Source organism: Antedon bifida, chromosome 5, assembly GCF_963402885.1.
Source record: "Antedon bifida chromosome 5, ecAntBifi1.1, whole genome shotgun sequence".
Taxonomy (NCBI): domain Eukaryota; kingdom Metazoa; phylum Echinodermata; class Crinoidea; order Comatulida; family Antedonidae; genus Antedon; species Antedon bifida.
Genome location: NC_136230.1, coordinates 22,854,229 through 22,868,015, shown reverse-complemented (window position 1 = coordinate 22,868,015; position 13,787 = coordinate 22,854,229). Strand labels below are relative to the sequence as shown.

At 32.1% G+C, this 13,787-nt stretch overlaps 1 protein-coding gene across 1 annotated transcript; it reads right to left on the bottom strand.

Moving 5' to 3' along the window:
• Positions 1 to 955: 955 nt before the first annotated feature.
• On the bottom strand, positions 956 to 13,668 carry LOC144842043 (ATP-dependent RNA helicase DHX33-like). The gene is made up of 23 exons (XM_078698384.1): positions 13,561 to 13,668; positions 12,151 to 12,369; positions 11,669 to 11,719; positions 11,343 to 11,414; positions 10,924 to 10,977; positions 10,538 to 10,593; positions 9,948 to 10,065; positions 9,172 to 9,270; positions 8,705 to 8,790; positions 8,401 to 8,489; positions 7,640 to 7,722; positions 6,727 to 6,824; positions 6,250 to 6,348; positions 5,991 to 6,065; positions 5,783 to 5,873; positions 4,999 to 5,064; positions 4,485 to 4,573; positions 4,110 to 4,176; positions 3,869 to 3,973; positions 3,282 to 3,415; positions 2,891 to 2,957; positions 2,183 to 2,295; positions 956 to 1,486 (listed from the first exon to the last, which is right to left on the bottom strand). The coding sequence occupies exons 2-23, from the start codon at positions 12,352 to 12,354 to the stop codon at positions 1,408 to 1,410; spliced, it is 1,995 nt and encodes a 664-aa protein (XP_078554510.1). The 5' UTR covers positions 12,355 to 12,369; positions 13,561 to 13,668; the 3' UTR covers positions 956 to 1,407.
• Between the last annotated feature and the right edge of the window lie 119 nt (positions 13,669 to 13,787).

Below are 13,787 nucleotides of genomic sequence, written 5' to 3'. Positions count from 1 at the left end.
AACATCCGATTTTGGTAAACTTTGGAAATGATGTTCATTTCAACAAGGAGAATGTTAAGAAACTTTTTTTCTTGCCGTTTCTAATTTTTTTGCATAGTAGGCTGTCATAATCAATTATAACATAATATATATTAATTTGGACCATATCAATCAGACAAAAAAATCTGTTGCAATTTGTTCTAAGTTGACACTATTTTTTACTTATCTTTATTTTGTCTTTAATGATTGAACAACATTCATTATTTGTATATTAACGAATGTTCAAATGATAGAGACAATGATTAGAAGAAGAGGGACAACGTAATACAACATATTTTCTTTCGATTAGGAGAGCGAATAGGCCCTAGTAAAAAAACAAAAGCCTCACAAAGACGCATTAAGTCTCAGTATGGAAGGGTATCTCACTTTAAAGGTATATGTCAATGAAGACATTTCTTGAATATATCAATGGGTGAAAAAAAGTGAATTCACGAAAACGAAAATGGTCTATGTGAATGAAAGAAATTTAGCATGTGATTTCATGCTTACAGAAATTTGGAATAATCACTCCGACACACAATTAAAGGTAGAGATTAACAATACTTGGATAACAGTACTGGCGTCCTGTAAATGCTAAATTCAGATTATAACACTCACTCATATAGAATAGCCTACGATTAATTATTAGGAATACATAAAGGTTGTTTTGGAGGAGAAAACGTTTGTTAGAAGACCTACTTTTCTACACAGACCAACAATTGATGGGGTGATAGTAATTCAGACATCAGAAAAGCTTTGATTTCAATTAATATACTGTAGTAGACATGATATGTTGAAGAAAAGGTTTAATTGGGATGAGATATTGTAATAAAAAGGTTTCAATGTAAAGTTGACGATGGTTGAGTTTCTGAGTTTTTATGATGGACAAGATTGTCAAAAGCATATTTTAAGAAAACAGAAAATCTGTCGCAAAATATTTGTATAATTATTTTATTGGTTTAAACTTGGTTCTCAATGAAAAAAGTTCTGCCGCAATGTAACGGATGCAACATAAGAAAATACTCTTATATCAAATTTACATCTGCAACTTTATGATGTAGACAAAGCATTCGCTACCTTGAGATGCAGTGGAAAGTTACATTGATTAAACTTTTGGCAATCAACACAAGATCTGCCGCAAGAAGAACAAAGTTGAATAGCATCTTACATCACTTGCTCTAAACCCTTGATTGTACATATGTATTTTTAATCGTATATACTGTTTATTAAATCCTTATTTTTATATATTTATCCTTTAGCAATAAGAGTTGATTGCATGTAATACTGTATATAGTAGTATCTTCAAGTTCATCATACTGTTGTCCCGCAACGACTATGAAAATGATACTCCCAGCTCATTTTTGTCTAGTCCTCCAACATCTAATTACCTCATCGACTAACACATCTGTTTCTGAAGTAACTTGGAGCAACATCATTCAACCAATCAGGATCTACTACACAAAGGTTACTATAGATATAAAAAAGAAAAATTGATTTGAATTGAAAAATGATCGATTTGCAAATGCTTCACTGTAACATTATTAACTAGAAAAGTGACTATAATTTTGGACAAATGTGGATCAATTAACCCCAATTTCTTGGCAGAAGAAACAGGACAAATTTTCAGTAACCATTTAAATAGCAGCCTGAAAATAATGGTTAAAAACACCAAATGAAATCTGTGTTAGAACTTTAACTATTGCTGAGCAACTTATAGCTGCAAAACAAAATAATAGTTATTTGATTGACAGCTGATTTAAACTGTTATTTTAGAGCACAAATTTAGCAGAAAGGCAGTTGATATAAAAATTATATTTTAAATCTATTTTGAAAACGGTTTATTCAGTGCTATGCAGCAGAAACAGACCCATAGCCCAAGACTCCATTAAAAACTATTACCTTCCTATTAAAAATAAAGATAGCATGCTGTGCGCAAGTGGCATGTCCAAAATGTTGAAATGGAGATGATTATTGATTTGACCAAACCAAATATGGTTGGAAGTAGTATGAAACATCATTCAGCCACCATATCTTGAATGCAATTTAAGTGCAATACTCTTGAAATCACTGGACCCTATGGAGTACTTTTACAGATATATTCAGAAAAGCCCAAGCCTGCCATATTGAATAAGATTGTTATAGACAACACAACAATATTTCTTACCGCATATAACACTTGGATGTATGTACCAACTCCTGATAGAGGACATAGGCTGGTTTGCATTGAAATAAGCAAGATGAAGGGTGTATGCTAACTGTCTGCCTGTTATTATCAAGCTTAAAAGAATAAAGATACAGTGAAAGGAATATAACAGTTACAATACTTGCTTTGTCCTGAATCATAGAGATGGGTTATATTAGTTCACACATTGCCAGTCTATTGTCTTGGTTTGTGACCTCACCTTAAGCTCTGCAAACTTTATATATGGACATCACTACCATAATTTGGGCACATCACACTTTTTTTGTTAAACTAGTTTGATAGTGTAGACAGATCTTTAGACTTTGCTTTTTTAAATTCGAAAAACATCTCTACTAGCCTAGCATTCTCCAGAAGACAGTTATAGCATTACAACCGAAATGTTGAGACATTCTCAACCATACTTTCTTTCCTTTTGAAAACACATGGTGTACTGAAAACTTAACTTAACTAGTGTTATTATACTGTATTTAAATAATAACGCGTTTTAATAAATATTTATTTTCAAAATTTTCAGTAAGAAGAAATTATGATTGAGATTATCTGATGTATAAATTTATGAATATCTGAGCAAAACATCTGGGTGCACAAAATTGGCATTTATATAGTATACTGTATTCATCGTTTCTGAGATGATTAAAAATACCAGTGATAAAATAAATATATTGTTACCGTTTTGTAAGTTCCATCTCTCTGAAGCTCAGCAGAATTCATAAACAAACCCACTGTTAAACATTTCCTAAGTAAAAATATTTTAACAAAAATTGTAAATGAAAGCCTGATCCAAACTTCTATATTAATTACGCACTTATGTAGTAAGAAATGTGTTGACCTCTGTCATATGCTGAAAGAGAAATAGACTCACCACATCCGTGCACTATAGTATGTCATTTTGGATGTGTGGACTAACTACTAATTATTAAGTAGTCCACATTTCTAAAATTAATGAATGACTATGTAATAAAGCAGTTTAATTAATTGTGAGAAGACAGTGTACATCTGCATTAAGCCAATCTTATTTCCAGAGTAAAACCATACCGTAAGTTCAATTCTTATAACAAACCTAATAGACGTTGTGTCCTTTCCGCAAGTACTACGTGGTATATTCTCCCGAACACACAGATCTCTTAACTGTTTACGTATGTCTTCAACCTGCTTCATGCTACGACTGTTGACAAAGTTTTCATGACACCAATCCTAATGGAAATATTCAAATAAATGTATGTACTGTATATAATAAATATAGACTGCTGCAATATTCTGTATAACTGTATGTTCAAATACTCTTTACAATTCAGTTCAGTGGAATATAGCATTACTTTAAAATTGCATGTCGGTGCAATAGTGATTATACAGGTATGCCTGCTTCTGTAGCATATAATAAATACATATCAGAAGGCCAGAAGCACTGTGGGCATTACCCAGGCCAGTACGGTTGGTAAGGTTTCAACCTGACCACTTTTTGACAGATACTGTAGGTCTTTGACAACCCTGTGGAGATTGTCCCCTTTTTTGAAACCACACACCACTTTAATGTCTACTATACATTCTACATTTACAACTTGACAGAATTTGATCTATTCTTTTTACATAGCAATAAGAATTGAGCAAAATTTACAGAATTAAAAAATAAATGGCTTTATGGTATACCTTGTTTCCATGAACCCCTCTATATGCCCTAAAAATGTTTAAGTAGGTCATGTGATCACCTTCACTTGATAGAAATTTCTTTCTTGCTGCATGTGCCTCTTCCCTCTGTCAATGAAATATATAATACGCAAGCACTTAAAATTGCTGTTAGATTTTTTTTAAATTTGTCTTCTTAGTACAAATGAGTATTCTACTCAGGAAAACCCAATTAATCCTAGAAAAAGAATTATTAAAAAGTTACCTTGTTGTTTGGCGTGACTAGAATGGATTCAACAGACAGCATTGAAACAATAGTTAATACCTCTTCTCTATAAAATAAAATACACATTTTTTAAAGTTTAAATTAACTTGCATATTTTAATTCACCTAATCAAATATCAGTGCAAAGCCCATTTCCACAATACTTTAGTGACGGATCTATATCAACATCAGTATAAAAACGAAATAAATATGGCCTATGTATAAATAACAGGCACACACTGAATACTGTAATAGGCCTAATATAAAAACATTTAGCATTCATATTCCTGTTGTTCATACTTTCTTTAAGCTGTAAGTATTTGTTACTTTATACTTTTAAAATTTGAATAACTACTATTAAATAAAACATACTTACAAGCAACTGTACTGCCTTGAAGAAATAAGAATCTTTGCAAGTCTGGGTTCCAATGGGAACACAGACATCTGTTTACCTACTGATGTTAACTAGATTTAAAAACAATAAAGGCTAATAATAATTTGAGGGCAACTGTTATGTATTATAATTATTATTACTCTACATCTTAAAATATGATTACAATGCTATGCAAAAACATAATTGTGTGGAAATGAATATCTCAGTAATGAAGTATGTATATATTGGTATTACAAGTAAAGAATGTTATGAGTTGAATGGTGAGAATATTCTATGAGTTGAAAAACAGAGCACCAACTTTGAAATGTGGATCATTCAACAACCTTGTATAGCAAAAATTCTCAAATATTTACAAAAAAGCTGAAAGTGCATTAGAGCGTACTAAATCACCATTATATATTATTTTTTATTAGGTAGCTCTGATGTCGAATGACACGTGATGCGTAATTAACTAATAAAATTACAAAAATACAAGGTGTGTGATCATTTTTGTTACCTCATTATTGTTTCTCTGATATATGGCTCCTAATAATTCCAACTGATTTAAAGCATCAACTAAATTCTAAGAGGAAAGAAAGAAACAAAACAATCACTTAATAGGTTAAATCAATGAAGAACATAAATTTAAGTCAACAGGTTTTTCTCAATAAATAATAATACAGAATTCATTTTCATTGAAAAGTAAATTTCAACTATAACATGGTTGTTTGTTATATATATTTTCCATACTTCACACATCAATACTAGTAACATTTGGAGTATCAAAATGACCGTAATTATACTGGGAATTATGTTTAAATAAAATGTTAACATTATCTGACCTGTTGGATTCAACATAGCAGCCAAAATGGGGTTTAAATGCTCCAGTTTTCCCCACTTAGGATTTTACACATTTTTGCTACTACATGCATCCATACATATGGGGTATCAAAATGACCGCAATTGTACTGGGAAGGTTTTAAAATACATTTCAAAAAGATGGTTGAGAGAGTTTGTAGTGGTAGGAAGAGTTTGGAGTACCCACTCTAAGGCTGGTAACTTCTCTAGTTGATTATCCAAGGCCTCTAACCATTTGCTTTACCAGATAACTTTGGAGGGAACCAGTACAGTTAATATTGCTTGATTTTAAGTTTTGTATTTTATAATTTAAAGAAACATCCTTTTGTACCATCCACCAAGCACCAGCCACTTTGTAGCATTCCTAGCGTATCCACCCCAACACCCTTTTTAGCCACATAACTCTCAATACTTGGAAACAAAGACATATGCTACTACAATACCTCTTGTGATGGTGGATCTAAGAAGTCAAAATGCAGCACATCTCGTATATTTAATGTTAAAAGATGAAGAACTACACTACTTAAATTTGACCTGAAACAATATTGGAGACAAAATGAAAAATTAGTGATAGTGCTAGGCTTTTGTTGCGATTGGTAATGTGGTGATAGAAGTGGTTGATTAATTTTAAACAATGCAACAAATGCTAACCTTTGTATCTCTGGAACAGTGTTTGGCTTTAAGTTTTCATATTCCTCTTCAGTGTACAAACGCCAACATACACCACTATTGACAATACAAAAATACCGTTTTATATTGGCATCTGTAATGACTTTATTATGCTGGAGCCCATATTAGAAATGTATATGAATACACAAGAAGATCTAATGGGTACTAAACAGCATCATTATATTAGATTAATAAAACTGGCAAAGATGAGTTTTGAAATTTACTACACATTGGAACTTACCTTCTTTCTCTACCAGCTCTTCCCATTCGTTGCCACGCTTGTGCTTGAGATATACGTTGCACCTTGAGAATATCTAAGCCACTTCCTGCTTTAAAACTCCTATCAAAGCACATCAGTGTGAGCATTATAGATCATTTTTTTATATAAAAAAATGGTTAAAATAGAGAGCAGTAGACTGTAACCAGACACAGAGCAATATTTGAAGCAACATTGAATGAAGCCCTTTTATGTCTAAGTCGCACGCTCCATGAAGACTCCATGCATGTTCTATGTAGTTAAGGAATTACTTATTTTCTAAAAAAAGTGTTTAAACAAAGAGATTGTTTAATATTAAAGTTGATAGTTAAGGCCTTGTGCACGGTATATGTTCAAAGGATTCGACTCCATACTATACATAGAATAGTTGGACACAAAGATGGCCGGTGTTTTTAAAAGTAATGAAACTCTTATGGCTTTGACCAGACACAGGGAACTTACTTTGCTTTGACACGACCTGTATCAATTACATGTTTGATCCCAGGTATCGTAACAGATGTTTCTGCAATATTTGTTGATAGAATAATTTTTCTCCTTCCCTATAAAAAGAAAAGTAAGTATATGACAATATAAGGTAATCTAAACACTTTTTATATTTAGATATCTACAAATACACATTAAAATTGAACATATAATAAATTTAGTGGAGAAAAGTAACAAAATAATTAAAGACCCCTTCCCTGCAATTTTGGACGTTTTTTGGAAAATAATACATATATATCACTTTAAAAACATTAAACCATGTCATTCCTTGTCTTAAATGTATGTTTTATGGTAAATTATGATAAAAAGTGAGAAACAATGCACTACCTAAGTAGCTCGCGGCGATCGACCTCTCGTGACGGTCTTAGGCCTAGCCTAGCTAGGCTTAGTTTTGCAGGCCTAGCTGGTAAACATCGGTAACGTACGAACATCGTACGCTAGCTATATACCTAGCCTGACGTTGTATAGTTGCTGCATTAATTGTCTTTCTATTTTTGCCAGACTCCGTTGATACAAATTGGGGAAAACCCGGTATTTTCGCTGAAAAGTTAGGAGTCTTCCATTTGTTTTGGCCTCACGATCGATCGAACAGTGGGCGAATTACAGGTGAAAAACAAAAATATAATGCGCAATGCATTTTGGGATTTATAGCGGGCCGCTATAATTATTAGAATCGACTTATTTTTCACATTTTTAACCGTTTAAAGACGAAAAAAGTTATCACAATAGGACCATATAGTATTATTTTTACATTAAATATAGTTTGTGATCTTAAATTAGATCTAAAAAACGTAGGGAAGGGGGCTTTAAATGTTTACTGGAATCTGTATAATCTATCTATTAAAGCAAAAACATATTTGTAAAATCTTACTCTTGGAGCTGGATTGAATATTTTTAGTTGCATTGATGGAGGCAGTGATGCATACAATGGTAATACCTGAACACCTGGACAGTCTGAAAATAGTTTTAAAAAGTAAAACTATTATTTTCCACATTGATGTATGAAAATGTTATTCAGTCTCTACTGTGTTTAGCTAAAGAGCTTAGGACACTAGAGGCTAATGAGAGTTTCCCTGTGTGAAACTACCATACTCATCATTTTGTTGTTTTTATTGTTTATGCTGGAAATAATATAGGCCCACAATAAATCACATTATGTCATCATACTAATAACAATTGGCCAATTTATAAAATTTCAAACATATTACACTATTATCATATTAAGAACATTTTTTTTTTGTTTTATTGCATTTTCTTTTCATTTTTTTTTTATGGATTCAAAATTGATTTGATTAACTGATTTACTTAATTACATATCAAGTATGTCATCAAAAAAATAAAAGTGAGTACAACATTATTCTGGGAAAAGATCTGTATTTTAGTGTGAAATCACTAAATCTCGTCTACACTATCAAACTTTATGTGACAAACAATGTGATGTGCCCATATATGGACATGCTGATGTCATATCACTACCACATTTGGGTATATCATTACCATATTTGGGCACATTACACTTTTTTGTCAAACTAGTTTAATAGTGTAGCTTTAGTCTCATTCAAACCATCATGTAAAGGTTCTGAGTATAGTTGTACCGAATTTGGGAATTGTGCCATGTGGATCTGTACTTACCATCAGGACAATCTTGCGCAACATCTTTGACTGCTTTTAACAATGATTCTATCTCCTCTTGGCCTGTTAGGAACACAAGTATATCTTCCCTAGAAAAATTAAACATAACGTATGTAGCTGTAAATACTATAGGGTTAATTAAAAAAGAAATATAGGTTTCTTATAGTGAAGAAATATAGGTTTCTTACAATGTCTAGGGGACTTGGAGGGAAAACACAGGGGCGTTAAAGCAATTTTCCCCCGTTGGACCTGCTACTTAAAATAAAAGGAATACATACATTTTGTATGCAAAAATACAACTCACTCTGCTGATTCTTTTTGATGGATTTGAAATATTGCTACTAATGCTGCATGTATGTAATCACTTTGGCTCTCATTTGCATAAAATAACTGGAAAAGAAATGATTACATAAAGGAAAATAATATCAGGTTAATTACAACACAAAAGGAACAGAGTACTGATCTGCCAAAAGAAAAAATAAATGTTTAATAATAGGACTTTTATATATCACCAGTTTTGTGGTCAACAAATAATTAAATTTTATACAATTAATTTGTTTCTTGTTTTTCTTTAAATTCACATTTTGAGTGGCTTTAAAACAAACATTATTTTATTAATAGTATATTTTTACTTCTTATGATTAAGAGTACTTTAAACCAGAGAAAAGAGGAATAAAATGGTATTGCATTCTTTCAATCTTAACTAGCCTTTCAGATTTATGTAGTATTTTAGGGTCAATTGAATATCAAGATAATTTGCATAACACACACCTGTATGGGATGTTGCCGTCCCTGAATGTAAAACACAGGAGCATGATTGAAATAACGAGAAAAATGATCCACGTCCATTGTTGCAGACATTACAATTACCTGACGAAACAAATTATTAAAATAATTAATTCACATTCTATATGAACTCGTTACGGCCAATCATGCATGTAATTTAAAGTTTTATTCATGCATGGTCGACCATGCATGCAAATTAGTATTTTTATCAGCACAGTTGACCACAACAGTAATAAAAAATATTTCCTTTAGTTTATAATTATATGAAATAAGGTCAACCTTAAAGGAGTATTTATTTACTGTTGTATTGTAAATTTAGAAATAAAAGACAAATTTGTACTGCAGAAACAAGTACTATTCAGTTGTTAATAGTTAAATTCCAAATACCAGATATTTAAATTTGTATACATTAATCTTTTAAAAGTTGACAACCTACTTTGTTAAAATCATTATAATATAAATTGTATACAAAATGTTAGCAATTAAAAAAAAAGTCCTCACAATTGTAATGCATTATATTATATTACTTACTAGGAAGGAAGAGTGTTATCTACAATTTTGTATTTATTGTTTTGCTTTTCACTTTATTAGTACTTTCAATGAGCCACTGATACAAAACATTGTCATTTTGTCAGTAATTTGTCTTTTGATTTATAAATTATAATACATTTATGGAATACAATAAAATAAGATTTTAAAAGTTTCTTCTGAGAATGTATCAGTTTGGGATTTTAACTGAAAGTATTTTACTTTCTTCTCACCTTGAGTGGAGGTAGAATACTATGGGTTCTATGTTCCTGGGCTCCTTTCACTATACCAAGCAAGACATCGGTGTGAACAGTGCGTTCATGAGCTTCGTCCAGTATGATAATGGAATACCTAGAATGTAGATGTTTTATAGTATTATAAATAAAACACGTATGGAAACAAAGGCTGTTTATTTGCCATGGATAAAGAGTTGATAATCTTATATTACTATAATAATTCACCAAATCTTTAGTTTGCATTTGTTATGTCGTCAGAGTCAAAGGTCAAGGTCAAATCTCACAGTTTTCAAATTGCTTTGATCAAGCTGAAACTTGGGGACAATAAACCAGAGGATAGGGTGAGTATAAATTTTATATCGAGGACGGTGCCACCCAAGGTCATGCTATGTCAAAGATCAAGTTAAAATTTAAAAATTGCTCTGATAGACCTGACACTTTTAAATTACTACCCCAGTCACACTTGGATCAAAATCATATGGAACACACCATAACATTGCAATTAGTAATCAGTGCAGTTGATCCTACTAGATAGATTTGTACACCTTTGTGAAGACAGTTATAAAAGCCAAACAATATAAACTCACTTTTTTAATACCGGATCAAGAATAGATTCTCTTAACAGCATACCATCCGTCATGTACTAAAAAATAAAAATCACTCAGTTAGTGACATTATTACTAATTGAATCCAGAGTGCAGTCTTGTACTAGTTGGTAGTTTAAGATGCTAAAAATGAAGATTGTAGGTCTTAAATCAAGAATAATTCTTGATAATTTTAACCCTGTAAAACATGTTAGTTGAATACTGTATATTATACAAAGGTCGCATAATATTAAGCATTAAGTATTTTTAAACTTGTATATTTCATTCAATAAATTAATCGTACAATAGAACAATATTTACTGTAGATGTTAATGTTTATACAATACATGTTAATATAATTATTATATTGTTTGTTTTTAAGTATTTACCTTTATTCGTGTCTTTGAAGAAGTACAATCATCAAAACGGACACAGTATCCAACCTAAACATTTAGTCAGAGCAAAAACATCAATAAAAAGTTTGTATGAATGCCTGTGCATCGGATGTACCTATTTAATACTTGTCAACTCTCACACATGTCTCACGAATGAGGCCGATTTTTTAGGTCTCACACATTATGTGACCATTTTTCACACATCTGTGAAAATGTCATTATTCATTAGTTTAGCCTCTAGGCCTATGTTCATATGTATTTTTATGGTCAATATAGCACATGAACACCTACCTATTGGGTGGGATTTAAACAGAGGATGATATATTGTTATTTTGTCTCACCAAAAATTTGGCAGGTAGAGTATTAATAAGGGTACTAGAATAAGATGAGACCCATGCCACATATTTACTTACCTCTTCACCAAGTTCGGAGTTTTGTTCAAGCGCAACTCTCTCAGCAATAGTAATAGCTGCAACCCGGCGAGGCTGGAAATACATGCCAAATAATTAATATTTATTATTTTTTATTATTCAATATTACTTAGAGGCTCCTCACAAGGCACAGCCTTTTTCAAATTTATTTGGTTATATGGTAGTTCTGTATACTGTAGAGTTAAAAATCAAAAGCTTGGCCTAAAAAAACTTTAGGGAAAATTGTCATTTAAAAGTTTCAAATTTATAGGTAAATTATGTAACATTCAAACAGCACAATTAATAACTAAATATTAATTATCTCTTACCTGTGTACAGGCTATAACATCATAACCAGCTAAACCACTCTCTAATAAATACTATGTGATATAACAAAAGGAAAACATTATTTTTAACAAATAACGTCAAGAACTATTATTGTTTAAAGGTATTGTGTCCCCCAAATCATGAAAATAAAGATGAATAAAATCAAACTTTAAATAGGCAATTTTGTAGCTTTAATAAAGTTATTAATCAATTTTACCAAAAATACAGCATACTCACTTTATAAAGACAAAATAAACAGTCTGACAGACTTAATCTTTTCATTAAATTATGTGTTTTAGAGATAATAAATGTTTTTTGTTTTTCAATTTTTGGTCAATTATTATGTGAAAATTAGAACAATAATACTGTACATTTATTCAAATTTTTATTTTGCAATCTCTGGTCAATAGATTTCATATAAAATACTAATACTAATTTCAATTATAAATTTTATCTAATTTGATATATCATCATACATTAGTACCTGAGGAATTTGAGTTGTTTTTCCACTTCCAGTTTCTCCTATAACAATAGCTGTGTGTGTCCGTCGTATCTCAGCAAGGAAACGCTGTTTCGCTGTATAGATGGGTAAATCTTTCCTTCTATTTGCTATAGACATTTCATCTCCTCCATTGCTGGAGCTCCATGACCGCTTCCTGTTGAATGATGATGAGTTCTTCGAATTCATTTTCAGGTCTTAGTCCTATATAAGTAAAAACATTTTTACGTTTAAACAATTATATTATTATAGGACTAATTTATGTTTCGATAGGGTATTGAATGAATATATTTCAAACAACTAGCGGCCTCCTAGTACTTAGTAGTAAGCTGGTCTAGGCATAGCTATAGTACAGACAGGGCTACCCGAGTACAGGCCTTACTTATTGTAGTTTTGGCTAGGCCTAGCATTTTAGTTTTAATTTTTGTAGTACTGTCTGTAAAAGTGTATGCGTGGTGTCTGTGAGTGATGGATTCTTACCTTTAGTAAAGTTAAGAGGCAATGAGTTTTTAAACTCGTAGGGAGCCTCTTCTCTCATATGTGTGTATGTGTGTGTGTTTGTCAAGTTTGTTTTTGAATGAATTTACACTCTTGCTATTGACAACAGATTCGGGCAGCGAGTTCCACTTGTTAATTACTCTTGTATCAAAAAAATTATTCCGTTTAGTTGAGTTCCATCTAGGTTTCTTTAATTTAAAAGTTGAGCCTCGAGTGATATTTGGACCAACTTCAGATGCTAATTTAAAAAAGGAGTGGCGATCTATATTTTCGTAACCATTCAAAAATTTAAAAACTTCGATGAGGTCTCCGCGTTCCCTTCTTTCCTGTAAAGTTGGTAAACCAAGCTGTATCCTGCGCTCTTCATAAGGCAAATTTCTGAGTTCTGGTACAAGTTTTGTTGGTCGTTGTTGGATTTTCTCAAGTTTATTGATGTCTTGTTGTAGATATGGTGACCAGGCTTGAACTGCATACTCCATAACCGGATGCACAAGAGAAGAATAAAGCGACATATAAACATCTGTTTATCCATATATGTAAAGGATTTCCGTAGTAGAGGCAGCCTACCTAGTAAGTAGTAGATAGCTAGGGCCTACTATAGGGCGGGATAGGCCCTAGCTAGTAATAGTACTGCTACTACTACTAGTAGGCTAGGCCCTAAGACTAGGTAGTAGTATAGGCGCGCCTAGGGGCCTAGCCCTAGAGCTAGCTAGTAGTAGCTAGCTACACTTACACTAGTAAGTAGTAGGCCTACTAGCTAGCTAGTGCCAGCCAGGCAGTTACACCAGGGCCAGGCACTACAGTACCTAGCTAGGACCTAGCCTAACTAACTAGCTAGACTGATACGTGTGCGTGTTAACTAACTTAAACTTCGTTAATTATTATATAATAACTTACAAGTTTATTGAACAGGGCTAGCCTATTTAGTATTATGTTCTAGCCTGGATTTATTTATGGCGGCTGCAACAATAACAACAAATCTCAAATCTTCCTCGTGAAAATCAATAGACCGTGACGACCCTTGACCTTCTTTTTTGTCAAAAAATAAAAAATCTCCCACAATTCAACTTTTGTTTCAACCATCCGTTGGAACAACAGGGTCATTGATTGGCTTAATTAAGTAA